General features: G+C 54.1%; 1 protein-coding gene across 7 annotated transcripts; it reads left to right on the top strand.

The window, feature by feature from the left end:
* The first annotated feature begins 38 nt into the window (after positions 1-38).
* Positions 39-27,273, top strand: ST14 (ST14 transmembrane serine protease matriptase). 7 transcript variants are annotated; one of them, XM_040534629.1, is made up of 20 exons: positions 39-187; positions 2,085-2,319; positions 14,510-14,669; positions 14,877-15,004; positions 15,547-15,617; positions 16,084-16,244; positions 16,751-16,786; positions 17,221-17,458; positions 17,694-17,833; positions 18,288-18,385; positions 18,941-19,050; positions 20,001-20,131; positions 20,422-20,526; positions 21,551-21,658; positions 22,086-22,199; positions 22,392-22,517; positions 22,900-23,086; positions 24,587-24,846; positions 25,131-25,267; positions 25,830-27,273. In XM_040534629.1, exons 3-20 carry the CDS (start codon positions 14,513-14,515, stop codon positions 25,989-25,991), a joined length of 2,469 nt encoding a protein of 822 aa, XP_040390563.1. In that variant the 5' UTR covers positions 39-187; positions 2,085-2,319; positions 14,510-14,512; the 3' UTR covers positions 25,992-27,273. The 7 variants fall into 7 exon arrangements, with proteins under 7 accessions (XP_040390563.1, XP_040390562.1, XP_040390565.1 ...); XM_040534628.1 differs by lacking the exons at positions 39-187; positions 2,085-2,319 and adding an exon at positions 2,419-2,656; XM_040534631.1 differs by lacking the exons at positions 39-187; positions 2,085-2,319 and adding an exon at positions 2,706-2,886.
* Positions 27,274-27,628: the final 355 nt, after the last annotated feature.

Here is a 27,628-nt window from a genome sequence, read left to right as displayed (position 1 = left end):
ATGCTAGACACTCTCCCACAATGTGTTTTCCTTTGCAGCAAGATCTACACAGCTTGCTTGCGGTCAAAACTCCCCTGTGAATACTGCAGAGCTGCCCTGTGCTGGGGCTGAGACAAGTGACAGTTCAGGTGCCACCCAGGAGATCTATCAACTGACATGAAAGCAGCTCCATCACCAGCAGTATAAGGTACACAGCCTCTTCCTTCACTGTCCTCACACCCCTGTGGCAGAGGTTCATCTTCACCAGGTTTGCCATTGCTGCCCATCCCTGAACAAGCTTTTTTTTTTTTTTTTTTTTTTTTTTTAAATCTTTTCACTGGGTAGAAATGGTGTGTGTGTGTGTTAGAGGAGAGCTGCTGCTGCTGCTGCTCAGCAGGTTTCCAGGACCCCATCTCATGCTTAGCAGTGGTTCCCAGCCCCTGCTGAACTTGGAGAGCCCTCTTGCAGCCCTCTTGGTCTTCCATGCCAAAGGCTGCTCATCCCTAAATTAAAGGATCAGTTTCTGCCTGTGGAAGTGTCCTTGTCCTTCCCAGGATGCCCATATCCTCGTTCTGCTTCTGCTCCTGCACCACTAAATAGAAAGTAAGGTCACCTAATGCTAGAATAAATTGTCTTGGGAGGAGGGGAGGCAGACAAACGTGCATAGTGATCTTACTTTTGGGGTGGAGAATGGACTAGAGCAGGTCTGCAAGCCTGATCTAGCCAGCAGGATGTTTTTTCATCCACCCTGCTACCTCATCCTGGAGAGTACTAGCAGCATCTAGGACAGCACGTATCGCTTCTCACCTCTGGCAGACTGAACTCTGTGGGTGAGTTCACGCCAGTTTTCCTGCTTTAGGGTGGGCAGGTTGACAGCACGTGCAGTCTCGCCATACCCCACTAGAGGGATAACTGGAAGCACACCAGGCAGCATGTTGACTGAAAGGCAACAAAAGCTGGACCATACAAACTTGGGGAAGAAAAAAAACCAACTATATAACCCAGTATATACCATATCCCTCACTAACAAAGTGAGAGAAATAAGAGAAATAAAGAGGAATAAGTGAAAACTCATTTTTTTTTCCGGTTGTAAACAGCTGAGGTTACACCCACACAAAGTCTGAACTTTTATTTTCTGTTGAAAATGAGGAAGCGTAGCATGTGGGCACAAGTTAGATCTACTTGTTTGTAACAAGCCGAAGAGATATAGGCAATTCCAGTGCATTGTCTGCATTTCTCTCAGTCCTTATGCATTTGTAGCTTGTCAGGCAGACAGAACCTTAACTGTCTTTGAATCTTGGGCGTGCCTGAGTGTGCAGCTGGGTTTCAAAACACACAGTGGCAGAAACCTGGCAGTCAAGCTTGTCCACTCTATTGCACTTACAGTTTGGTTGGCAAACTCTGCTGTTGCTGATTCAGAGCTCACTAAAGAGGTTCTCCTTTTCATGAGCCATGGAAGTGCTCAAGAAAGACCCAGCAAACTGTAGAGTCCTGGCAGCAAGCTTACATCCTATGACGTATTACCTAGCCCTTTGGATTCCCCGTCCCACAACTGTCAGGTGGCTGGTTCCACAGGGACACAAGAAATTATCCCCCTTAATTTTGAAAGTGTTTCTCAGCTGTCTGGGGCATGCTGGAGAGCTGAGGGTGGACTTTCTCATCGCAGACTGGTTTCATGCTATCACATCCTTTGCTCACTGCTCACGCCCATACCTTCCACAGGATGGAGCTGGTCATTAGTGCCCTGTGTTCTGGCCAGCTTTCATGATCTCAGGAAGGCTCTGTAATGAGCACTGATCTGGCTAAGCACTAAAGCAGGTGGAAGTGGCTGGTATTACTGATGTAAGGGGCAAAGCTACTTGTGATCCCTGCCAAACTTATGTTCTGGAAGCAGGACTCCCACTCCAGAGTTCTTGAAAGAAGCATTTGAGATCAAAGGTTAAGTTCCCATCCAAATTAAACAGTAATCCTTGAAAAGCGTTCTGAAAAGTAGCACCACAGCTCAGCTCTGCCTTCATCGTATCAAGTGGCCAATTGAAGGCAACTTGCTGCACTTTTACAGGTCCCATTCTCCAAGGTCAGTAATTATTCTCCTTGCATTACAGATGGAGAGGCTGAATCACACCAAGACAACTTGCTTCAGGCCTGAAAGCAGGAAGAGCTGTGCCTGTGATCATCAGTTGAGTGGTACCCGATGTTCACCACCAGGTCACGCTCCTTTGCTCTCCGGGGGCTGCCGGTTCAGCTGAAAACCACGGTGCTTCTGGATGACGTTTTCCTCTCCTCCCACTGAATCAGCCCTTTATTTACTCATTGGAATGCAAAGTAACAGGACACCCTGTGAGTTTTATCTCTCTCCCAATCTTTTGTATCGCTGTCCAAGTTGCCAAACCGGATTGAAAGTTTTTCGCTGCAGACATATGTGGGGTGGTTTCAGGCTTGTCTGGCAGGAATCTGGGTGGGAGGGCACTGTCGGTGAAATTTGAATTTAGGAGTCACACTGAGAACAGAATCCTTGAGACACTGCAGTGAGGAAAACCCTTTGTCACTGATCGAATCCAGCCCTTCACTGGTGTGGCCATGTGGATGGACGGTGCTCCTTGGTGGAGCTAGAATTACTGGGAACTGCCTCCACCAGACGACGTTTCCCCTGCAGGCAGCCTCCTTCGCTCCTTGTGTAAGCAGCTATGTTTTCCCCTCTTTTTCCTGCATGGCATTTCCAGGGCTGGGAGCTGATGTGGAAGTATTCTGCCAGTTCAGGCAGTGTTGGCTGCCAATCCCAGAAGCCAGTCCGGGTCTCCTTTAGGACTCTCCTGGGGGTCGAGCTCACTGTGGTTTAGCTCTTGCAACTTGTGTACACTTACAACAAAGGCAGACTTGGTTCTACGAGTTTTGGTTGTACCTAAAGTAAGTAATCTCCTTCTTCCTAAAGGTGTGTTAAACCTTGACTTTCTGCTCTCACGCTGCTGTTGCGGCCATACTGATACAAAGAGAGAAGGTTAGGTGGAAGAGGTGACAGCTTTTATTGAATGAATTGATATAAGTGGGCAGAAATGGAGGCTTTGTTTGTTGCTGACTACTACCATTCCAAGTGAGTAAGTTGCTTGATCTTTCTGCTTCAATTACATCTTTCTTAATAGTGGAGACACTGACTTGCTGGGCTCAGTCAGACTGGAGAGACACATGGAAGTGTCTACTACTGCAAAAGCACGTGGCAGACTGCTTATTGAGAATCGCTGCTTTGATGTTTTAGGTCTTTATAGTGGTCAGAAGGTGGGGGCCATCATCTACCGTGGTGACTTAGCCAGTACTACAATTCCACTAAATAAATCACTGTGCTTCACCAGCAAAGAAATGGGAATCCTATCATTTAGGACTCTGGACTGACTGCCTCCCAGCTACATAATATTTTATATTTAGCACATGTATTGCTTTCTTGTTTTCCCAGCAGTGATTACATCCCCTTGTTCAAAGACCCATCTGGGCTAATGAATTAGTTTGTAAAATGTCAGTGGCTTGAATAACAGGAAGCACGGAGCGGTCACAGCTCCGTGTGAAACCAGGAGTTGTGGATCTTTGCAAGACACCTTAGGCCTCAAAGAGTGAGTCTGCGTCTAGCCCTCATTAGCCACATCCCAGAGCACAGTGTTTGCTTGGCACCTGCCTGGAGGAGATGAATTGATATGCAGGAGAGGACGAGAAATTTGCAGAAACAAAGGGCAGTGGTTCAGCTCGCAGTAGCTACTTTGTACATGAAATATGCTGTTTCACAGGGGTGTTAAATCAGACTGGGGCACCTGCAGTCAGCCAGGGAGGGAGTGGCTGTAAAACTGGAGCGCTGGGCTGGGCTGGGCACCAGCGAGAGAGCTGAGAGCAGCCCTGACATCAGCCAGTCAGGTAGTTTCAGCAGGCTGACTAACAAAGCCACCTTTTGAAGGGGAATACCTTAAATCTGGAGACACTTCCTGTTGTGCTGTGCTCAGCAAGCGGAGGGGATTCTGGTAGCTGATGAGGGGGCTGGGAAGCAGTGGCAGAAATATTTCTGAAAGAGCACAGAAGTGAGTTTTTTCACCTAAAGAGAAAACAGCAGGATCATAGACCTGACATCATCTCTTTTTCCCCGTGGAGACATCTACAAACGGGACAGGAAACTTACACTCTGCAGGAGACATTTTAGAGCAAGGGCAAACAAAGGTAACCCAGCAGACATCTCCCTGAGGCACTGGCAATCAGCAGACAACTTCTCTTAGGCCAAAAACAGTTCTGGGACACGTGGATGTTCGGTTGTGGAAAAAATCAGTTTCAGGGCTGAAATTGGTGTAAAGGACGGCCAGTTCAGACTTGGTATGTTGGCACAGACTATCACGTGTAACACAGAGGAGGGAAAAGTTTTCCAAGAAAGATGGTATTGGTTCAGCTGTCTTTAGTCTTGAATAACTCTTGAATGTAGGAAGCCTAGAAATTAGTGTGTGGTGGCCACCTTTCCGAGAAGAGGAAAATGATGGCGTAAGACTGTGTCAGGAACGCAAATCCTGGTGTTGAAAGCCCTCTCTCAGATCTACATTAGAGCATTCTCAAACCTCAGGTGTTTGCCTTTTCTTGTCTGGGAGCACCCTTTAATACCAGACCATCCAGGAGACTGCAGATCTGTGGACAGGCCTCGCAGCGCACGATTTGGACACACGTGCCGTTACTGCTGCCTTGCTTGTCGTTTTGCATCTGGTCTGCTCTGGTCAGAGGCGGCTCCTTCCTCAGGTGCCGCAGCCTGGCAGAGAGCAGCCTTCAGGCTGCCATTAAGGAAACATTTGGCTTTGGCAGCCCTCGAGCGTACCCGATGTGAGTATTTGCAAAGGGTGGGCTCGTCCCTGGGGGAAAACCGTGTGGGGTGGCGGTGAGGGTTGTCTCTGCGGGGAGGTTTCGACGCAGGACAGCCGCTGTCAGCCCGGTAGGAGTTGTGCAGGGGGAGCCCTCCTGCTATGAAGGGATCCTCCTGCCCGACGGGCCCGTCCATGCCGAGCCTGGCGGGGCGCAGGGAAGGGCCGCGGCCGTTCTCCCCCGGGCAGCCCGGTGGCGAGCGGCGGCCGGCGGCTGCCCCCCTCGGCCGGGCACCGGGCGGCCCCTTCCTGCTGCCGGCACCTGCCGGGCGGCGCCGAGAGGAGGAGCCGGGGCCGGGGCCGGGGCCGGGCTCGGCAGCGCGGGGAGCGCCGCGCCATGGCGGCCTGAGGCGGCCCCCGCTCGCCATGGAGCCCGCCGGCAGCATGAAGTACAGCGCCCGGCCCGAGGTGGGTGCCGCGGGGATCGGGGGGAACGGGGCCAGCGGGGAGCCCTCGGGGGGTGAGGGGAGCGGGGCGCCGTCCCCCGGCCACGGGAACCGGGAACCGCAAGGCAGCGGGCTGTGGCGGTGCTAAATCCCGTCAGCGTCAAGTGGAAAAGGCGTGCTCGGCTCTGGGGTCGGCTCAGGGCATGGGGCCACGGCGTGGAGCTGGGACGCGGCGGTCAGGGTGGGTATCGGGGAAAGGTCCCTCACCGAGGGGTGGTCGGGCGCTGGGACGGGATCCCCAGGGACGGGGGCACAGCCCCGAGCCCTACAGAGCTCCAGGAGCACTCAGCCACCGCTCTCAGACACACGGCGTGGTTCTGGGGGGGGTCCTTTGGGGACCCAGGAGTCGGGCTCCACTCCCCGAGGGTCCCTTCCAACGCGGGTATTTTATGGTTCTGTAACTGCGCCGTTCCACCTCGGGTATTTTTATAAAGTACGCCGTGATGCGACGGAGGCAGGTGAGCCGCAGGGAGGCGAGCAGTTTGCCGTGAGTGAAGCCGGGTTGTTTAGCAACAGCCCCAACTAAACCAGTTCGAGTCACCAGCACGCCTCGCGTTAACCCAGGGCTTTGGGGCTTTGTTAATTAACCGGTGTATTATCTCTGGGCTTTGAAAGGGAGCGACTTTTCACTGCAGTCTTTGCTTTCTGAGGAGATCCTCCTGGCTGAGGGTCGGGCAGGGACAGCACGCCACATCGCACTGTTTTGGGGTGGTGCGTCCAGTGCTTGTTCAGTGCCACAAAGTCATTTGAAAACCGGACTTTTAAATTAAACCACGACCGTAGTGTTTTCCAGCTCACCTGCAGGCTGTTTGGTGTAGGTCCTTGAGTTCAGGGTTTAGCGGTTGTTATCTGACGGCGGCAAAGCAGCAGGTTGTTTTAGCACTGAGAAAGCTGCCCTACAGCAAGAAAAACAGTTTTCCTTGCCTCCAGCCCCGTGGTCTGCGTGCATCGGGGCCGCGGTGACTGCCAGGAGCGCAAGGAGTCGCTCACACCGCCACCGCTCTGCCTCAAGTCCTTGTCCCCCGACACCGCTGTGCCGAGAGCGGGTTGTTCTGCAAAAGGGTGTTTGGTATCTGACGGCCGAGGAGCACCCTGACGGTGTCTTAATGCCACAGGACAGCCGTGGCTTTGGTACGTCCTCACGGCAGGGCCGGGCGCTGGAGCCACCCCATTTGTGCCAGGGCTGAGCTGCCAGGAGCGGGGACGCACCGCGTCCCCTCCCCTGGTTCTGGGTACAGCAGGAGCTGATCTGCTCTGGGAGGTCTCCCCCTGCAAGACGAGTGCTTTTGAACGCCCCTGCTGCTGTTGGGCTCGGTGGGCCTACAAATATTACGGCAGAGCAAACGCGAGTGTTTTGCAATGGCCGTGCTTCCTCCTGCAGCTCTCGGGGCAGCGCGAGGGGAAGCTGCCGCTCGCCCTCGGAAAGGTGCAGAGCTTTTCTGCCGGTGGGTGAGCTGCTGCTCGGGCCAGTTTTGCTGCTCTTCTTGCCAAAGGCAAACAGGGATAAGGAAGGCATGATGAGAAAGAGGCTGGGGCTGATCGAGAGTACGCGAGACCTTTGCTCTGTAAACAAAAGATCACTTTGTAAAACTGTTGAGGGAAGAGGGAGAGCGTTATTGAGGGCCTGACTGGGGAACACACCAGACCAAAGGTTCTCCCCTTGCCGTTTCCATCCAAAGGCCACCAGGGCCAGCCTTACACACAGGTGTGCTGCGATATCTGGGCAATATACCAGGGCAGAGGAGAGAGCAGCTCCCAACGGCTAGCAGGGACGGACCTGCTAGGAGAAGGCTTTGCCTGGAGGAGGTTCTGGTGTTTCCCCTGCTGTTGACCCCAAGCATTCAAATGTCTTGGCCCAGAGCCACGTCAAAACTGTACGAGTCAGTAAAGAGCATGGGTGAAATGTAACGATGAGCTTGGGATGTTTCATCGAGGTCTGGAGTGCAGCTGTTTTTGTGAGCCTCCTTGAGAGTATTGTTGTTGTTCAGACAGTGCTCTCTGCACCATGGAAGATTTAAGAGTGTTTTAAATAAGCTATTTACATCTGTGGTGTGCTTCTCTTCTGGTCTTTGGAAATAAGCATCTTATAGGGAAGAATTTCAAGGCTCAGAGCTATACGTATCAGGCCTATAAGGCAGCTTTAATTCCCTCTTCTCCACAGGAATTACAAAGTCTTACATGAAAAAAAAAATCACTGCTGTAACAGAAACACAAATAAATGGGGTCACTTCTATGAGCTGCTGCATTGCATGACACAGCTGCGTTGATAAGCCCGGTGCGGGGCAGCAAGCCAAGCCCGTGCTGTCCTGTGCAAACATTAACTTAGTTTCTTCTGTAATTAACCTAAAGGAATTGAGTTTCTCGCATGACTCAGGATGGTCACAAGACAATTGAACGCTATAGAGACTTGAGCTGGAAATCCGTGTGTGGGATAGGTGCGTGACTTGTGCCTTTCACTATTGCACTTGCCCTCAGTGCCTGGAAGGTGGACAGTCTGTCTGCAGGACTCTCTGTCCCTTATTTCCTGCTCCCTGTTCCCTCTTCGGTTTGGATGCCATCGTTTTATAGTGCAATTGCCCTTAATAAGGAACTGCTGAAGAAAAATAAAACACTGGCAAAGTTTCGAAAGTGTTTTACTGCCAATATTGGGGCAACACGGCGTGAATATGCCTTAAAGAAACACAGCTCTTCTGTTTGCTATTTCCATGGATTTCTTATCAAGAATTTGAGAGAAGTTTATTCTTATCGGCTCTCTTTCTGGAGCAATACCAGGGCTTTCAGCAAGAGTTGGTGCAGGCGTCGATCTCGAGAGCAGTGGAGCTGTACCTGAGCTACTGGGTGAAGTGAGTTGCACGCTGTGCACGCCGCGTGTCAGCAGCTTTTAGGTTTTGTTGGTGTGTTTGCTTTTGTTGTTGGGTTGGTGGTGGTTTTCAATTGGAAACTAGCTGTTTCCTCTAATGCCAACACCATAAAGCTGGTTTTGGCTTTCAGTGTGATCTGGGAAACTTGGGGTGTTGAAAAAAACAACTCTGTGCTCTTCCAGCACAGCAACAGGTTAGCCTAGCATAGCGTAAACCCCTGTAGGGTCCCTAAGGTCCGAACTGCCCTTCTGAAACGTCCATTTCTCTGCCTCGGCTAGGCTCAAGGAATGCACTCGGTGCTAACGCACTGCTTGAGCCGTAGCTTCCCTTTCTGCACCCCCATCAAACCTCAGGCTTGAGAGAATAAAATGTGTTTCCAGATCTGCAGTGAGAAGTGATGGGGTCCACAGTTTGCTCAAATAGACACATGAGGGACTTGTGCCCTCTCCAAAAGAGGGAGCTTTGATGCAGGAAAGCAGCTGGACGTGGTTGTAAGCAGGGATGGGAGATCCACGAGCCCACCCCCTTGATCCTGAAGGCTGCAGGGTCCCAAGCTCTGAGCCAGGGTTGCTGGTTGGTGAGTCGAGGGGTTTCATTCCTCTCATTTCCAGTACCACGCTGCTCATGTGATGTTTGTTTCAGATTTTATTGAACACCTCCCGAGGCAGGTGTGGCTGGAAAAGGGGAGGTGGGAATTGCCTCTCGGATCACAGTCTGGGATCTGAAGGGTGTAATTACCCGAGAGTCAAGCCACACGGCCCGATGACTCTGCTTCATCAGAGACCTCTCCCAGGTTCCTTTCCTTGGCCACGGACACTTGTGTCAGTCTTTGGCAAAGTCTTTGTCCTGTGCAAACGTGGAGCAGAGGGAAGGAGCCAGGCTGCGGAGAAAGGGCTGCGAGCAGAGCCTGGGGACGCTGCCTTGGCTCTTCCCTCCCGTGATCTGTGTGGATTTGTGGCCTGAAAACCAGCCTGTGTGTGAGATGCTGATCCCAAATGGGCCCGTGCTTTGTAAACCTCCCCAAAACCTCTTGCTGGGGAGAGAGCTGGCCTTTCTGGGATTCCCCATTGCGGGAAGATCTCTGCTTTCCAGTAAAACATCTCCAGTCCAGAGTATGCTGTGGCAGTTCCCACCCTCCCCGTGTGCCTGCTGGATTTCCTGCTGACAGAATTAGTCACTTCTGCAGCTTCTGGTTTGTCCAGTCGGGCGGATTGCAGTTGCTGTCTAAAAATACACCGTGCGGCTGGGTTACGGTGGAGTGGAGAGCTTTGCTTACGCACAGGACTTCTCCCGGAGCTCTCATCGCCGAGGAGCTGCATGCAGGAGACCTCCAGGCGCGATGTGAATCCCTCCGTGCACGCTCCTTTCCCAACCTTCCTCAGGGAATTTCTACTCCGGGGGAAACCGAGGTGTGGAAGAAGCGGGGTGCCCACGAAAGCCAGATGTAGAACACAGGATTCCCAACCCGTGATTTGTTTGTTGGAGAATCCAGGCTTTACAGAGACGGGAGGGACGTGTCGGAGGTGCTGTAGGACACTGCGGTTCCCCACACCACAGCTCCAGCGTGGGCTGTCACTTGCTCTTCCAGCTCAGGAAGAGGCTTGGATAGTTAAGCACTTAATTCCTGACTCGCTACCACCCCCAAAGGCTATTTTTGAGAAACCCAAGCACATCCTGATACAGAAGCAGCTCCCTTTTGTCATCTAGTGGCTTTTGGCTTGTGCAGAGGGAGTTTGCTGCTGCTGGGGAGTCCGGTGGTGGCGTGTCCTGGCTCCTCATCCCAGTGGGGATTTCTCTCTGACTCCTCCACCTGATTGGCATGAGACTTCCCTCCCAGGGCACGCACCAGCCCGGCTGATGCTCCAGCCAGAAACCTCCGTTCCTGCTGCAGGGAGCGGTGACGTTGAGGACTGAGTGAGGAGGAGCAAGAGGAAGTAACTGGACCTGTGACTAACGCGGAGAGAACATCAGGAAAGGTTTTCTATTAATGTTTATAGAAGTAGTTTCATTGAGACGGGTGCGAGGAGTCAGACCTTGAGTCAATTTGTGCTGGCGACTGCTTCTTGGGGAGCCATGGACAAGGTGAGAGCAGGGCGTGCGCTCACATCCTCTCTGATTTCTATCTGCAGATGCGTCGTGATGAAGGGAATGCTCAGCATGTGCCAGGGAGATGTCCAGCGGCTGTGAGGAGATAAAAAGCCTGGGTGCCTCTCGATATAACTGTGATCTTTTGACTGTTTTTGCTTTTGATTCTGTCCCGTTTCTGCCTAGCTGAGAGGAGTGGTGAGCAGCACGAGCTATTTCTCCCTGACGGGCAGGAGTGGCAGCAGCAGAGGGGCTGTGTGGCACAATGCGTGTGAGGGGCAGAGGCTGAGCTGTGCTGTTTGGATACAGACGCGTCTGGTCCTAAGGTCAGGCGGGTGCTTTTCGTGCTGAGCAGGGCAGGGACGATTACTCAGAGGTCAGGACGGGGCCTCGTCTGAAATCTTCCCGGCACGATCCGATCCGGCATTCCCGTAGTGCCTGGGAGATGCTTCAGATCCTTCGTATTGGTGAGGTGCTCTGCGGGGATTGCTGCTGTGTGCAAAAAAGCAGCCTGACACAAGTGCCAGAGGAGGCTGGCGGCCGCAGTGGTGGTCTTAGGTGGGAGTGTGGGCGAGAGGATGAGGCCTGGTGCTCAAACCAGAGGGCAGGGGCAGGAACCTGTTGGAATCCATTCTCATATCTGACTGTAATCACCGAGTAACGTCTAGCCAGTAAAAATACCAGTGACGGCTTCTGCACCTTATACAGGAGTAATAATAATAATAAATAATAACAATAATAGAACTAATCTGCCAAGAGTCCCCACGCTCCTCTAGTTCCCCTGGGTGCTGTGGATATCACTGCTGTCTCAGCAGTGTGGCAACGACACGCTGCAAACTCCCAGCTTTAATACCCTTCGTCCTTTTTTCTGAGATAAGCAGAGACGTTGTCTAAAGACAGATTTATTTGTAAGATCTTTTGCCTAACTTGCTTTGGTTTTGCTGCAGCCGCAGGACTGGTGTGTGTGCTTATGTGTAGAGGGGGAAGGAAACCGCGTTGTCTTTCTGATTTAATCACTCTGGTTGTTCCTGTCTAAGTGCTTTCTCTTTGCAACGATACAGCCGTGAGCTTGGAGGGTGTGAAAACGCTCCGGCCACGGAGCCGAGTGTTTCGCAGCCTGACCTCGTACAGCAGTACCGTAAACTCGCAGCCGAGCCCCAGACTTCTCCGCCAGCGTGGTCCCCTCACCCGGCTTGATGAAACAGAGCCCTGGGGAATCGTGCAGAGGGTTGAAGGCACCCGCGGCCGGAGACGTGGCCACGTTCCTCCTCCTCGCAGGGACTGGAGCTGGAGCGCATCGCATCCGCTGAGCGATGCTGGCCGGACGGTCAGCGCTTGGGGAGGAGGACGCTGGCTCTCCGTGCTCGCTGTCCCCTGTGAGCACCGCCGCACAGATGGCAATACGCCGTTTGGATCAGCTCCTCCGGGCGGCCAGGCTTTGAATAGGGGTTCCTTTGCTCTCCCAGCTGCTGCAGGAGGCGTGATTCCTTCGTGCCATTTTACCACTGCTGCAACCCTTCCATATTATGCAAGAAGCGCAGGATCCCTCTCTCAGAGAAGAAACGCCATCTGGCTGAATTTGGCCTGCCAGGGGAGTGCATCATTAGGCTGAAATTTAGCAGCCTGTGCCCAGAAGTTGTTACCCAGGCTGGGTACAGACACGGCATTCCCCTCTGAGCTGGGGCAGGCGGCTCTTCCTGCTCGCCCCGGGAAAGCTGCTGCTGCATGAACATCACTGGAGCCCTGGAGGTTGTTCTCTTGCCACAGGCTCCTGCAGGTGTTAGAAGCGAGTTAAATACTTGCCTTCTGCTAGCAGCAGCACATCGGATGGTGTGCCAGGCTCCAGGCAACCCTGATTCTGACTGAAGGGTGTCTTGATCGGAGGCATACACGTGTATTTAAGTTCCACTTGTGTGCCTCCTGTTAGGAGTTTCCTTGGTTTGTATTTTCAAGTTTTCCCGTGTGATCGTAGAAGGGAAGCAGGCGAGAGCACCCCCGTGGCACTGTCCTCGTGGCTTTGCAGAGCCTTCTCTTCCTTCTGGCGGTGGCTGGATGGTGATGACAGAAAGCAGTCGGGCACCGCCGGGGCGCTGTGGTTTGTGCTGGTTTCTTTTTGCGCAGTAATAAATAACACGAATGGAGGCTTCCTTCCCCCGCGCTGGAGCGGAGAGCCGTTCAAGGGCAAACGCGAGTTGTTCCGAGAGCAAGCGATGTGAAAACGCGCGGGCTGCTCTCATCTCGACGGCCTTGTAGTCAGTGTTTGCAGAGGATTACATGTACGCAGCCTAACAGAAGCGGAGGGCAAGGTGCTTCCCCTGCCCTGTCCCGGTTGGTTTGCGAAGGGCCTCGGGCCAACACGTCAGGAGGAGAGGCTGTGCTGAAGTGTGGAGGCTGGGAGGAGCCTGGAAGAAAAAAAAAAAACAAAGATGCGGCAGGAGAGGACAGAGGTTGGGTAAGGAAAGGGCAGGAGGAGGAGGATGGATGGGCTGTCCTGCTGGGAGAGCGCACCTCGCAGGGAGCATTGCTCCTCCTGGGGGTGCCGTGGGCTCAGAGGTCTCTGCCAACGTGCCGTGTGCTCTGTGCGCTTCTGGGTGTCTGTGACATTCGTCTTTGTGCGGTTGGTGATGTTTCTGAGCTCTTACACTGGCTGAGAGAGGGCAGGCGGCATCCGACCCGGCCTCACGTTTGCAGGGACGACGTCCCCCCGCCCTTGCAAAGCGCACGAGTGCGTTTGGAAGCGGCGAACGTGTGCCGGTGGGCTCTTTGTGTTGTCGTGTCCTTGCTGTCATCCAGAGCCCTGTGCCCCTGCCTGGCCACGCAGCCAGCGAGCTGCCAGATCCCCGTAAGGCTCGGGACGGCGGGGCAGTGGCAGGGACGGCGAGGTGTCCCCTGCTTTGGGCAGCTCGCAGCGGCCAGAGGGATGCTCCTGCCCGGGGCAGGCACCAGGGACACAGCTGGGGCAGGGGGGAGCAGGTCCAGGGCCCCAAATTTCCCCGCACCAAGCGAGCTCTGGGCTTTCTCTGGAAACAGCCGGGCCTGCATCATGTGCCAGAGCCCTCCCTGTGTTACGGGGCAGGGAAGGAGGGACTGAAACCTCTTTCTGGAGGACGTTTCCAAATTCCTGGCGTGTGGCTCGGTTCTCCCAGCTACACCCTCCAGATTTTGCAAGAAGAGCGTGAAGTAATCCCTCCTCCTTCTTGCGTGGGCCGAGTGGACACGCGAGGCGAGCTTGTCTCATCGGGGCAGCGCTGCGATGGGAAGCGGGTTGTCCCTCCCACCTTGCCCCTTTCTGAGGATGGAGCACGCTGCTCTGATTCCCTCTCTGGCTGGCGCAGGTACGTTGGCAGGGCAAGGATGGAAGAAGGTAAACCAGGGCCAGAAGGTGCAAGAAAGGGAAACTCCTGGGCGCCGAGGGCTTGCTGACGTTCCTCCCTGTGCAGTGGTTTCATCCTGTGCGTGCAGAGCTGCTGCAGGGCTCTGGGCTGTGACCGAGACCTTCCTCCTGGTGAGCCGGCCCGGCGCGGGGCGGTTATGGCTGTGTGCTGCAGGTGGCATCGGGTGGCTGCCTCGGAGACCTGCCCTTTATTTTCCGTCACGCTTTGTCCTGAGAGCCTGGCTGTGGGGATTCGTTCTGTGGTCGGCTTTTTGTTTTATTTCCTTTACCAGGCGTTTGCTCCGAGGGGGAAATCCAGGCAGAGTTGGAGGAGCGTTGGCCCCACAGATGCACGGAGCTGTGTGGATGTATCGGGAGGAAGTAGCTCGTTTTCTTCCTTTACAGGAATGCTATTTATAGCCCGCTGTGTCCGTCGGGGTGAGGGTGACACGCCTGCCGCACAGCAGGCATTTCGGAGGGTTGGACCCGTGCCTGCAGTTTCATCTGCCGGGAGGCAGAGATCTTGGAGGTTCTGGGATTGTGACCTGCCGTGGTCATGGGGTGTGCAAGGGACTCGCCCCGGAGTTTGCTCGAATTGATCACCTTGGATTGTGCCCAAAAGGAAGCACCTACTTCCTTCTGGTGGGTGAGGAAGAGGCACGTGCTAGCGCCGCGTGTCTGCGAGCAGAAGCCTTCGGGGCTTGTCCTGCCGTGGGTGGCTGCGGAGCTGCTGGCAGCGAGGCGTGTTGTGCTCTTGGTGATGCTCTGAGGCCGCAGCTGACGGGTGGCTCTGCTCCGTCCTTGCGTGGCAGACTGCCCTGGGGTTGGACGTCTGCAGAGCAGGCTTTGGGAATGGCCTCTCCATTGTCCTGCTCTCCCTGCCCCTCCTAGGACATGAACAACGTGGAGGAAGGGGTGGAGTTCCTCCCGGCCATGAACTCCAAGAAGATGGAGAAGCGTGGCCCAAAGCGACGTGTGGTAGTTGCCATCATGATCGTTGCTTTTCTGCTCATCTCCCTCGTCACCGGCCTCCTGGTTTGGCACTTCAAATGTGAGTGTGAGGTTCAGCTAACTCCAAGAGGTGGGGTGGGGGCATGCCCCGGGAGCATATCCCTGCTGCTCTGGGCTCGGGGGAGCTTCGTTACCGTGCGTTGCTCACAGGGGACCTTAGCAGCAGTGACAGCCAGAGCTTCCAGAAAGCAGGGAGCCCGTTTCTACTTCTTCTGACTGCCTTTCTCTGTGAAATGTCGCCTTCCAGACAGGAACGCGCCCGTCCAGAAGGTTTTCAACGGCCACCTGCGGGTTCTGAACTGGGAGTTCATTGATGCCTACGAGAACTCCAGCTCACCAGAGTTCACCATGCTGGCCAAGAAGGTGAAGAGCACGGTAAGAGTTCTCTCGGATCCCTCCACCTGCTTTTTTTCTCTTGCCCCGTGGCCACGGGGTTGCTACATGCAAAACTCCTTGGAGCTGTCTCGCTCCTCCTAACTCTCCCTGCTCGTCACGAGTTGTTTGACTCGCTGAGCTGCGCACGGGGAGCGTGCCTTTCACCTGGGTCTTGGTGTCACAGCTCCACCCCAGTGCCGCTGTGCCTCCCTGCCCCTGCAGCTCAGCGTGCCTGTGGGGCTGCCTGGGCAAACCCCAGCACCGAAGGGTGAGCCAGGTCTGGGGTCAGGGTCAGAGAAGAAATGCAGCTCTGCGGCTGAGCAGGCCTTGGGGCTGGGGGCTGAGGCCAGAGCTGGTTTCAGGAGTCAGGACACTTCTCCCTTCTCCTTCTTTCAGCTCTCCTTCTTCCGCTTTTTGGCCCCTGCAGGTTCCTGCACCCCAGGGATGCTGGGTACGTGCTCTGATTTTCCTCTGTCTGTCTTTAGCCTTCCACCCCCCTCGCTTCTAGCCGTGCTGAACATTCCTCTTTAAACTCCTTTTAGGTGGAGGAGATCTACAGGAGTCATCCAGATATTGGCCCGTACCACAAGGAGACAGTAGTAACTGCGTTCAGGTGGGTGTCAGGAGATGCTGCCCGGGGGTGGGAGTGTAGGGGGAAATTCTGGGGTGTCACATGGCCACAGACCTCTTTGCTGGGCTGCTCTGGAAAGAGGTGGCTACTGAGGTGCAGTAGCCACCCCAAGTGACATTTTAAAGGGTGGGCAGTGAAAAGCAACCTCAAAAGCCTCGTGCTGAGACAGCGTATTTTCTGCCAGTCTGTTTCTCGCAAGGAGAGGTCTTGGGGAAGTCAAGGTGTGGTGCAGTACAGCCCTGTGAACCACTGGCAGCTTGGGAAGGGATTCCACGGGCTGGTGGAGGCCTCTGCTGGGCTGCAGTTTGCTCAGCTTTTTATTGAGACTCTCCCTTCCCCATGGCCATCCTCCAAAACGGGCTTACCAAGTAGCCTGGCCCTCTCTTCGGATACATCAGCCCTCCTGTGTCTGGCCTTGCTCTCATCCCGTAATCTCCCTCCTCTGCAGCGAAGGCAGCGTCATTGCCTACTACTGGTCAGAGTTCCTCGTCCCCAAGTACCGCGAGAAGGATCTTGACAGGGCCATGGCAGACAAGCAGAGCCTGATCCAGAAGCTGAACCCGCGGCTGCGAAACCCCGTGCTGAAGGTGGAGTCGATTGTCGCTTTCCGTGAGTGCTGTCTCAGTGACTCCTGGGCCTCTGCGTGGGACTGGGGAGGAAAGGGGGGCTCGTGGCGCCTGGCGTTTCACTGGAGGGGTTTTGCTGCCAGCTGCAGCTCTCCTTTGGGTGCCTTTGGCTGCAGGGGCAGCTTGAAGGGTGAGCGTAAGGACCCAGCTTTCACAGCGCTGCTTTGGTGGTCCACGAAGATGGAGGAAGGTGTGCGGATCGCTCCCGCTCATTTGAACACTGTCTTCTCCTCTGAGCCCCTCTGGAGAGGGCCAGGGATCAATCCTCCCTCCTGCGGAGGATTAAGTTCGGTCACTCAGGTTCCTAGGGCACGCACTGGGGCTCTGCTCGTGGAGGCAGGGGAAGGAGCAGCTCTCCCCTGGTCAGATTGCCAGGAGGCACCCCGTAAGCAAAGCCACGTCAGTGCAGACCCCAGAGACCTCTGCAGCTTTGCGCACAGGGACTTCCTGCAGCTCAAAGGATGACACCACTTCTGTTTCCTCCTGCAGCTGCTGACCCCAGCATAGCTCAGTCTTCTCGGGACAGTAAGTACTGTTCTTCTTCAGTCTCCTAATGGCCTCTCTGCATCCCCAGGGGTCTCCAGGGTGGTGATTTCCCTTCTGGGTGAGGAGAAGCCTGAAGGGAGGTGCTCTGCCTGCGGGGCAGACCTCCTTGTGCTGCTTGGAGCTGCTTTGGGGTTGGCCAGACTAGCTGTTATCTAGCAGTGGTGGGTTGCCCAGTCTGTCCTTCCCCTTTGTAGATGGAGGGAGATAACGAGGGTGCTCCCTAAAGGAGGCATCTCCCCAGGGACGCCCTGCAGGCAGGCGAGGAATAATGAGTGCCACGCTCTGCATCTTGGGGAAAGGCAAATCAAAACCCCAACGAGTCTGCTGTCCTTTTCCTTGAACCCTGCACCCACGGGAAAGCTCTCTCTTCCTCCTCACTTGTCCTGCTAACTCTTCCCTGTTCTCCTGGGCAGATAGCTGCCTTTTTGCCCTCCACGCCAAGGAAGGGGAGGTCACCAGTTTCACCACGCCGGGGTTCCCCAACAGCCCGTACCCCAACAACGCGCGCTGCTACTGGACGCTGAGGGCAGACGCCAATTCCGTCATCAGCCTGACCTTCAGGACGCTGGAACTGGAGCAGTGCACAGATGACGGTGACTACATCAAGGTGTACAACTCTCTGAGCCCCGTGGAGCCCCACGCTTTGGTGAGGTGAGCAGAGCATCCCCAGGGTTCGGCGCTCCTCCGTGGGGTGGGGAGATGGGGAAGAGGGTGGTTCGTGTTAGCTCCCCATTAAGTTTCTGTATGGCACTGGTGTGAGGTGGCAGGGTGATGGTGAGCTGCACAGGAGTGCTGCTGGGAGCGGGGCTCCTGTCCCTGCTCCTTGGTGGTCGGTGCCACTGGAGGCTCTCTCTGCAGCTAATAGGTTTTGTTCCTTCCTTCCTAGGCTGTGTGGGAATTATGCCCCTTCCTACAACCTGACCTTCCTGTCCTCCCAGAACGTTATGCTCGTCACGTTGATTACCAACAAGGAGGGGAGATTCCCTGGCTTTAAGGCCGAGTTCTTCCAGCTCCCAAAGATGAAAGGTGGGTGTAGGCCTTGGCCCAGTTTCCCTCAGCATCTCTCTGCCGGGGCAGCTAAAAAAGGAGGTGCAGCTGTGGCTGCAGTCAGTTTGCCAGGGATGTTTCCAGGGCTGGGAGACGTGGCAGCAGGTCTCATCTTGGCTCTTTGAGCCTGCCTTGTCCACAGTGCTCTTGGCTGCTGTAATGATGTCCTGTGAGGAGGGCAAAATAAGAATTATGTTGGATTAGACATGCAGATGGATGTATGCAGGAAGCACCTAATTGATCTCCTGGGTTCTCTCCAAGTCTTGGAGCAGGAGCTGCTTTCTCTAGAGATCAACTTAACCTTGTTAGAGGCTGATGCATCTGCCTCCTCTCCTGCCTCCTTTCCTGCCTCAGGCCATAGCCAGCAAAGCCTTGGGAAAGCCGCGTCTCTTTGAATCTCTAACCTGTTTTCATCTTCCTGCTTATCTTCCAGTCTGCGGTGGGACTCTGAAAGGAGAGAGCGGCACCTTCACTACCCCCTATTACCCGGCACACTACCCCCCAGCCTTGGACTGCGTCTGGAACATCGAGGTAACACAGTCCCCTCTTAGCTTTAATTAGTCTGTCAAATAAACCTGCTTTTGCAGGACACAGTGCAAATGAGCTCACAGCAGATGCTGCCTAGAGGCTTAGCCTGACATGGCTGGAGGGAGGCTTTAGGACTGGTGTCAAAGGCAGGAGAGGCTGAGAGAGGCCCGAGCCCTGTGTGACGCTCACCGTAGCCCCCAGTCGCTGTAACTTTACACAGCGCACTTGAGGATTTGGGCTTCGAGGCAGACCTGCCACTTGCTGGTAAAACTGGTGGCAGGGCAACCTTTTGCTCTGGGGGAGCAGGCACTGTTGACAAAGGCCTGGCTTCAGCCTCTGTTTTGTAATGGGATCCTGCGGTGAGCAAGCCAAGCGGCTGTCTGAATGACAAGGGGACCAGTAATGGCTTTTTGGGAAGGGAGTTCTTCTGTTGACTTCTTTTCTTTTTTGGTTACCTTCTGTCCCTCCCCTCAAACACAACCTTTATCCCATGAAACTTATTCCCATTTTCTGTGCTTCAGAAAAACGGCGTGCCTCTGTCTCTGCTTCCATCTGCAGGTTCCCTCTAAAAAGAACGTGAAGGTGCGTTTCAACATGTTCTTTGTGCTGGAGCCGGGGATCCCAGTCAGCTCCTGCCCCAAGGACTACGTTCAGATCAACAGCACGAGGTAGGTGTCAGGCTGTCTGTCTGACCTGTGGCTTCAGTCCTTCAAGCGGAGGGGCTGCGTTTCGTTATATGGCACCTTGTGCATTCCTTAAACTTGCTGGGGGAGCAAAGGTGCTGAAGTTCTTTTGAATATGATGAGGCAGAAGAGTGCTTGGGTCTGACCTGCTCTCATAGCTCAGTGCCCAGTCTGGGGATCAGACAAGTGGGTTTGTTGCATGCTGCAGCTGAAAAAAAACACAAAAGGCAGGCTGTGGAGTATCACATATCACATCCTAGGCATCACATGCAGAAAGGCAGATCCATGCAGAAACATCTGGCCCGATTTTGCTTGAATGAGTATTTCTCCATTATTAGGGTGACTGCGTTGCATTCTGTGATGCACTTACTGTTACGTTTACTGTTAACTCTTACACAACCTAATGGAAGCTGGACTGAAAATACAGCTTGGTACTGCATATGGGAAGTGAGCGGGGTTGTTTCACAACATTCTTGGTCAGAGAGCTGGCCCTTCCTTGAGGAGGAAGGGTTTCAAAGTCAGAATCTGTGGCTGAAGCCCTTCTAGTTCCCGCAGCAGTGCCTGTGTAATGGGGTTTCCTATCAGCCTGCCATGGGGTGGGATCCTGGGGCTTTAGAGGCTGCACACACCCAGAGACCTGATGGCTCCGAGATCAGAGAGAGAGCGATCAGCATGCCATCACGGATCTAGATGAACTTGTGCCTGGCTGTTTTCAAGGCCCCAACCTTCTGCCAGCTGCGCTAAAATTCAGCTCCTGTGTGCGGCCCTCAAGGTCCAGCGCCTCGTGCTGGAGTTGGACCTGCGCTCTGCTTCCTGCTGCCTTAGCTGGGTGTGAGGAGTGACCCTCTGTGGCGACGGGGAATGCAGGGATGGAAGAAGGGCTGCGCAGTGCTGATCTATAGCACTGCACTGGTCTTTGTGTTGTCTCCCTTCAGGTACTGTGGGGAGCGTTCCCAGTTTGTGGTGGCCAGTACCACCAACAAAATCGAGGTCCGGTTCCACTCAGACCTGTCGTACACAGACACTGGCTTCTCTGCTGAGTACCTGTCCTACGACTCCAGTGACCGTAAGTTGAAATCTTGAGGGTGCAGAGGGAAAATAATTTGCCAGATGTCTGCTGCAGACTAAATAACTTCTCCTCTGCTGCCCTGTAAATCGGGAAGCACGCTTTTGGGGGCGATAGGAGCACGCCTTATTTTCCTGCAAACCTCCTTGTATTCCTCCGTTCTGAGGAAAAGCTGTTTTTAATGGTGGATGCTGTAAGCAGGCCACCCAGAGCACCAGGACTGTTGTGTGCTTCGGGGAGGTGCCACGGAGGGGAGGGCTCACATCTTTTACCCCTTTCCTCCCTCTCAGCCTGCCCTGGCAAGTTTGCCTGCAACACGGGCCGCTGCATTGAGAAAAGCATGCGCTGCGACGGGTGGCTGGACTGTGTAGATGGCAGCGACGAGAGGTCCTGCGGTAAGTCTGTCCTTTCTTTTGGCTTTTGCTCGGAAGGGTGCACTGCCCCAGGGGGCTGGGGGTGGTGCTGGGCTTGTTCTGGCTAACGTGCTGTAGTGCTGAGCCCTGCAGGTGAGCTGCCTGCCCGCACCAGTACTGCCTCACCCTGCACACCAGAGTGAGAGGCCATTGGTGTGGGGATCAATTCGGGATCCTTTCCAATATAGGAGACGTGGGTTCATGCCAATCTAGTCCTCTCCCAGTGGGATCTCCCTTGCTTTCCAGTCCCTCCCAGCTGGGAATGTGTTTTTCCATTTAATCCTCCTGGCTCTTGAGGATTTGGCTGAGGCTGTCTGAGCTGGGTGGATGCGTTGTGTTATGGAACTGGGCAGGAGCTGCAGAGTACATGTGGAAAACCCGTGTGATGCATGGGTGTTGTTTCTTTGTGCAACAGTTTTTCCTCTTGGATTCACAGAGCAATCCCATAGAAAATGTGATTGTCCAGGGTCTGAAGTTAATTAGAGATTTAGAGATGAGAGCATCTGCTTTGGGTTCTTGGTCCCAGGTCTGGGGCTGTTTTCTGAGGGAGTGTGCTGCTGGCCTGGCTGCCCTCTCGCTGCCTTGGGTGGTGAGGGGCCACCCCGGTGATCTGAGTATCTCGAATGCTCTCCCACTGTTATAGCAACGTCTTTCATTGCAGTGCTGCCTCTGCCTGTCCTGCTGCTCTTAGGCTGGTGTAATGTGAGCTTCAGCTTTACCAGTAGCTTAAGACATTTCAGCTCTCCAGATAGTTGTGTCTGCAGGGCAGTGGAAACACCGCTTTATAGCTCAAGTGCATGTGTATTTATGGACGTGTGCCTGGCCCCAGGCTGCTGTGATGTTCTGGTGCACCTGAACAAGTACAAGTTCATGTGCTTGCAGACCCACTGGGGGAGCCACACAGATCTTCCTGTGTTGTTACGGTGGGCGCGATGGCAGACGTGTAGCTGGTGACCCACGGGTGCCTTTGCAGGCCCTCCCCTGATTCCTCTCTGTCCCTTCGCAGTCTGTACCGAGCAGCAGTTCAGGTGCCAGAACGGCTGGTGCAAGCCCAAGTTCTGGGTCTGTGACAACGTGAATGACTGCGGCGACGACAGCGACGAGCTGCAGTGCAGTAAGTAACTTCCCTGCGGGCAGAGGGCTGAGGGCTTGAGCAAGGTGAAGGGGGTGATGGAGGCACGTGGTGCAGAGGAAGCCAGGTGCTGTGCTGGAGCCCAAAATGGCACGGAGAGGCCTCACCTGGAACACTGCAGGGGAGCTTTCCTTGAGACAACACAGGAGCCTCAGGTGGGAGCTTGAGGATGAGTAAAAGTGTAGCAAATGTAACGTTTTGGGAAAGGAAGGATTGAACAAATTGGTGGTGTGCAGTGTAGAGAAGAAAAGGCTGGGGGCACAGGCAATGGGTGTTTGTGTTGTAGCTGCAGAGGCTTCACCTGTCCTAGGGGAGAGAGAGGTGGATGCAGCCATGTAGGTTTTGTGCCCTGCACTTCCCCGGTGAGGTGTCAGTGCCCGGCTGTTCTCAGGAGCTGCCCTTTCCCCAGGTTGTGGAAACAGCAGCTTCAAGTGCGACAATGGGAAATGCATCCCCAACACGCAGAAGTGCGACGGCAAGGACAACTGTGGAGATGGGAGTGATGAGGGCAGCTGTAGCAAAGGTGAGGATGGGTCTGCACGGGACCTCCCTTGAAATACAGCCTCTTATGGATGTGCTCCTGGCTGGGCATCCTGGAGAGCATTCCTGCATCTGGTGGCAATGTCCTGGGGAGGGCAGAAGTGGTGAAGGGCTCCCGAACAGCACGATTTCCCCAGAACTGGGACTAATCCTTCTCCCTTTGGCCTGCCTGCAGGAGGTGCAACAGTCACCTGCAAGGAATACATGTACAAGTGCCGCAGTGGACTCTGCGTCAGCAAACAGAACCCAGAGTGTGATGGCGAGCAGGACTGCGAGGACAATTCTGATGAGGACAACTGCAGTGAGTACCCACACAAAGGGGGAACGTGGCTTTCTGGGATGGACCCCTCAGAAAAACACTAAAGCCGGGTGGAGAGAGCCCATGGGCGTTTCTACACAACAGTTCAGATAGCTGAGCTGTGTTGTGCTGAGTGTCTGTGTTGTACAACACATTTAGAGAGGGCTTACACAGATAACAGACAATAATTTGTCTGCACATTTACTGACTTGGCCAGTAAATGTTTTAGCAAATTTGGTGTTTGTGCTCCTAAGCTGATAGCATCAGCCACCCCTGGTGTAGGTAATGGGGCACTTGTGCTGCAGGAGGTGTCCCAGAGGAAAGAAGGGGAGATGCTGAACAGAAACCAGAGTATTTAAGTGCCCCCTCTCCTTCCTCACCCCAGACTGCGGGACCCGCTCCTTTAATAGGAAGTCACGGATCGTCGGTGGGCAGAACTCGGACGTGGGAGAGTGGCCGTGGCAGGTCAGCCTCCACGTCAAGGGCCAGGGCCACGTCTGCGGGGCCTCGCTCGTCTCGGAGACCTGGCTGGTGTCTGCAGCACACTGCTTCCTGGAACTGCAGGACGCCAGGTAGGTGGGAGCCGAAGGGCTGCATCTGCCGGGCTCACTGAGCTGGGGACCACTTCGCTTTGCTGCAGAGCCTGGGGACACTTACTGCAGCTACTGCCCGTGACAGATTTTGGGCTTGGCCACTGCCTGATTTAGCACCCTCAGAGAGCTGGATTTTGGGAAAAGTCTTGTAGTGAACTGGAAGCAGACATTTGAAGTACACAAGTGTTCATTTGTTGAGATGTCAGATCAGTGCCCTGTGCTCTTGCAGTCACTACAGTGATTGACACGTGGTGGGATTCAAGGTGACGGGGCACCCAGACAGCTGCACTCCCACTTCTAGCCATTTGCTTGTCTCAAAAAGAAATGACCATTTTTACAGGCACTTCTCCAGAAAACTTTTTAAGATTGTGGGCACGGTTCATGAGCTAGGTTGTCTGCGCCAGCTCTGTGAGCCGAAGCCTCACGCTGCCCCGTGCCTTGTGACTCTTGCAGCTGGCAGCATATGCAGAGAAAAAATCAGGAAGGCCAAAGCCCAGCACGAGCTCAGCCTGGCCACTATGGTTAAGGATAACAAAACATGTTTTTTATAAATACATTAATGGCAAGAGGAGGGCTAAAGAGAATCTCCATTCTTTACTGGACAGAGTGGGGAACGTGACTACAGAGGATAAGGAAAAGGCTGAGGTTCTTAATGCCTTCTTTGCATGGACAGGTTGGGTCGATGGACAGAGGCCAATGGGGTGAAGTTCAACATGGCCAAGTGCTGAGTCCTGCACTTTGGTCACAACAACCCCATGCAGTGCTACCGGCTGGGGGCAGAGCGGCTGGAAAGCTGTGCAGGGGAAAAGGATCTGGGGGTGCTGACTGATGCTCGCCTGAACCTGAGCCAGCAGTGTGCCCAGGTGGCCAAGAAGGCCAACGGCCTCCTGGCTTGTGTCAGGAACAGTGCAGCCAGCAGGATCGGGGAGGTGATTATCCCCCTCTACTCTGCTCTGGTGAGGCCGCACCTCGAGTGCTGGGTTCAGCTTTGGGCCCCTCACTACAAGAAGGACATCGAGGGCCTGGAGCATGTCCAGAGCAGGGCTACGAAGCTGGTGAAGGGCCTGGAACACAAGTCCTGTGAGGAGCGGCTGAGGGAACTGGGGTTGTTTGGTCTGGAGAAGAGGAGGCTCAGGGCAGACCTCATTGCTCTCTGCAGCTACCTGAAAGGAAGCTGTGGTCAGCCTCTTCTCACAGGTAACTAGTGATAGGACCAGAGGGAATGGCCTCAAGTTGTGCCAGGGGAGGTTCAGGTTGGAAATGAGGAGACATTTCTTCTCAGAAAGCAGTCAGGCATTGGGACGGGTTGCCCAGGGAGGTGGTGGGAGTCACTGTCCCTGGGGGTGTTCAAGGAAAGGTTGGACCTGGTGCTTAGGGACATGGCTTAGTGGGTGACATTGGTGGTAGGGGATGGTTGGACCAGATGATCTTGGAGGGCTTTTCCAACCTTAATGCTTTTGTGATTCTACTCACCGCCAGCCAGTGGACAGCCTACCTGGGCCTGACCGACCAGGGCAACCGCAACGATGCCAACGTGCAAACGAGGAAAATCAAGCGCATCATCTCCCACCCCTACTTCAACGACTACACCTATGACTACGATATTGCTGTGATGGAGCTGCAGAGTCCTGTCACCTACTCCTCTGTCGTCCAGCCCATCTGCCTGCCCGATTCCACCCACCAATTCCCCGTGGGCAAGGATCTGTGGGTGACTGGATGGGGAGCAACTGTGGAAAGAGGTGAGCACTAGCAGTGGATTTGGGGCTGCGTGTGGTTATAGGGAAAAGGGCAGATGGGAGAGTCCAACTTAAGCAGAGCAGTTTGCCTTGAGACTGGCATCAGATGAGGTTCCCCTGGGAGTACACGCAGTTAATGTCTCAGTTCTGCTGGGAAATGGTATTAGGAAAAAGCAAGTTGTGGCAGAGCCTGGGGCCACGAGAAGTGCACAGGTTGATGTCTGCACAGGGGAGGGAACTGCTGCTCAAAAAGACCATGTGCTTGAGCTGTTCCTCTGTCCTTGCAGGCAGTGGTGCCAGCATCTTGCAGAAAGCAGAGATCCGGGTGATCAACCAGACCATCTGCAACCAGCTGCTGTCCGGCCAGCTGACGCCACGCATGATGTGCGTGGGGATCCTGACGGGAGGCGTGGATGCGTGCCAGGTAGGCAAGTGGTGCGACAGCACTGGTTTAGTGCTGGTAGCAGGAGGCGTAGCAAGCCAGGCCCTTTGCTCAACCCTTTTTATTCTGGCGCATTGACTCGCATTTCCCCACTTAACACGCTACACAGCTATGTGGATCCTTCTTGGTTCAGACAACAAATTGGAATGCTTGTCAGCAGCAAATTGACTTAGTCTCAAAAATGGCTCCCCAGGTAGGAGAGCGGTGCAGCTGTCCTCTGCTTTATCACTGCTACTGAGAGCCTTAGTTAGCAAGACAGGCCCTTTGTTTGGCTGTTTTTATTCTAACATTTTGACTCATATTGCCATGCTTAAATATTTGTTACAAATCTGTACGATTCTTCCTTGACTAAGGGAATGGCTCAATTGGAATGGATGTGAGCAGGAAATTGTATCAATTTAATCTCAAAAATAATTCTTTGGCCTTTGAAGGGAACCCTGGCGTTAGTGGTTATTTCATACTACTTTGTGATTGTTTTTGTCATTAATACTTTGCTAGACTTTGTACTGAGCTGGTGCTTATGGTACTGTTTGTTTTTGTGCAGGGAGACTCTGGAGGGCCCCTGGTCAGCGTGGAAGCCAACAGTCGGATGTTCCTGGCTGGCATCGTGAGCTGGGGCGACGGCTGTGCACAGCGGGAGAAGCCTGGCGTCTACAGCCGGCTCACTGCCCTGCGAGGGTGGATCAAAGAGCACACGGGCCTTTAGGGACACGCTCAGCCCTCTGTGGACACAAATGTCTCTTGTACACCGCCAGCTGGACGCTGACCCAGCCGCAACCAGCGGGCCCGTGGCATTGTCCTCCCTGCACATGGCGGCGGTGAGCAGAGCGCTGCCTCGACTGTGAACTTCAACCCTCCCTCTACCTCACTGTGAGTGAGTGCCTGGGACTCCCAGCCTTGGACTGTTGTCCATATTTAAAGCGTGTGTGTACCGAGCAGCCAGAGCTGATGTAGTTTAGGCCTTAGTACTTCTACCCTGAACCCAAATCTCAGTTTAGAAATCAATGCCTAGATATAAAAAATTTCCCTTTGTGGGCAAGCTAGTGCAGCTCCCATGAAGAACTTGAATGAACAGCCAAATATATACAAAACTAAACTAAAAACAAAATTAAAGATTTTTTTTTTAAAAACTGTGTTTTTAGAGGCAAACTTTACTGTGACAGGTTCAAAACCAAGCTTTCAGAATATATTCCACCTCCTTTGCTTGTTTTTGAACTGCCATCTGCACCCCTTTGTCTGGTCTTCAGTGATGGAGGGTGGGGGGAAGAATTTCTCACTGGGGTTCAGCCCTTTGGATCCCACCACTGGCACTGTCCCGGGCCGTAGTTTCCTGCCATCCTTTGCCTGACTTAGCTTCTGTCCTCCTCTGTGTCTAAGGCCTTGTGAGGATCCAAGGGCTGCAGCACTGAAGGAGAGCAGTAAGGCTGAAACATGCTGCCACTCACCTCGAGGGAAACCGTGCAGGGGTCTGCCAGCGCTCCCTGGGTGCCATCTTCTGCCTTGAGGGCTGGGCAGGGTGGCCTTACCCGTGTGCCTTAACATGATGCTCTGGGTTAGCTGGCAGCTTCAGCTGCTTGTTCTCGCCAGGCAGCCCTGCACTCAGGTAGCTGTGTTGGACAGGCCCACCACACAGTGACTTCCTCTTCCTCGCTGAAGGCAGCCTCCAGGGACAAGCTGGCAAAGGAGCTGAAGGGCTTGACTGAACGCGTTCCTGCAGCTTGTCCCTGCAACGACAACACGGGTTGGCTCTGCCGGCTCCAAGGCTGACAGACACCAGACTCTTCTGCTCTTTTTACTTTTGTAAAGAAAATGCAACAATGTGACTTCTGAATGTGCTGATTTGATTTCTTTTTTTTTCTGTGTAGCCAGGTCCTTGCCCTAGAAGAGCACACTCCCGTCAAGATTAGTCAGACCATTCTTTACCTGTAAATATATCGTTTTGTAAAACTCTATGAAGTGGAGATGCTCTAATAAACTGGGATATTTTCTAATCCTCTGGCTCTGTGATTCTTATGTGGTTCTTCATGGCCTTCTGTGCAGGTGTTCCTGACCTAGGGAACCTGCAGCACAGAGCCCTAATCCCAACCATTCCCTGTGAACAGCTCTCCAAGGAGGAGGCTGAGCACCCTAAATGGAAATACTGCAAAACCTTTTACCTCTCCTATTCACAGCAGCTCTGCCAGGCCCCAGCGTGCTGTTTCAGGCATCCTCAAGGACAACAGCCAGGTTCCAGTGTTTACAGAGGCTGGAGAGGCCCAGGAGGGTGTTTTTCACACTACTCCATGCACCGCACACATGGAGGGGCGCTGAGCACTGACACGGGGCAGTTCCGGAGGCAGCTTC

The sequence above is a fragment of the Cygnus olor genome, chromosome 22, assembly GCF_009769625.2.
Source record: "Cygnus olor isolate bCygOlo1 chromosome 22, bCygOlo1.pri.v2, whole genome shotgun sequence".
Classification (NCBI taxonomy): Eukaryota; Metazoa; Chordata; class Aves; order Anseriformes; family Anatidae; genus Cygnus; species Cygnus olor.
The sequence above is the reverse complement of the archived record's forward strand: the minus strand, read 5'-3'. Positions and strand labels throughout refer to the sequence as shown.

What these genes read in the sequence shown, in the direction of transcription:
- ST14 (XM_040534626.1), top strand. Translation starts at nt 5,220, where the DNA reads ATGGAGCCCGCCGGCAGCATGAAGTACAGCGCCCGGCCCGAG. An exon ending in TGAGGGCAGCTGTAGCAAAG is followed by an intron (nt 22,200 to 22,391) that starts GTGAGGATGGGT and finishes GCCTGCCTGCAG; the next exon opens with GAGGTGCAACAGTCACCTGC. An exon ending in GGGAGCAACTGTGGAAAGAG is followed by an intron (nt 24,847 to 25,130) that starts GTGAGCACTAGC and finishes CTGTCCTTGCAG; the next exon opens with GCAGTGGTGCCAGCATCTTG.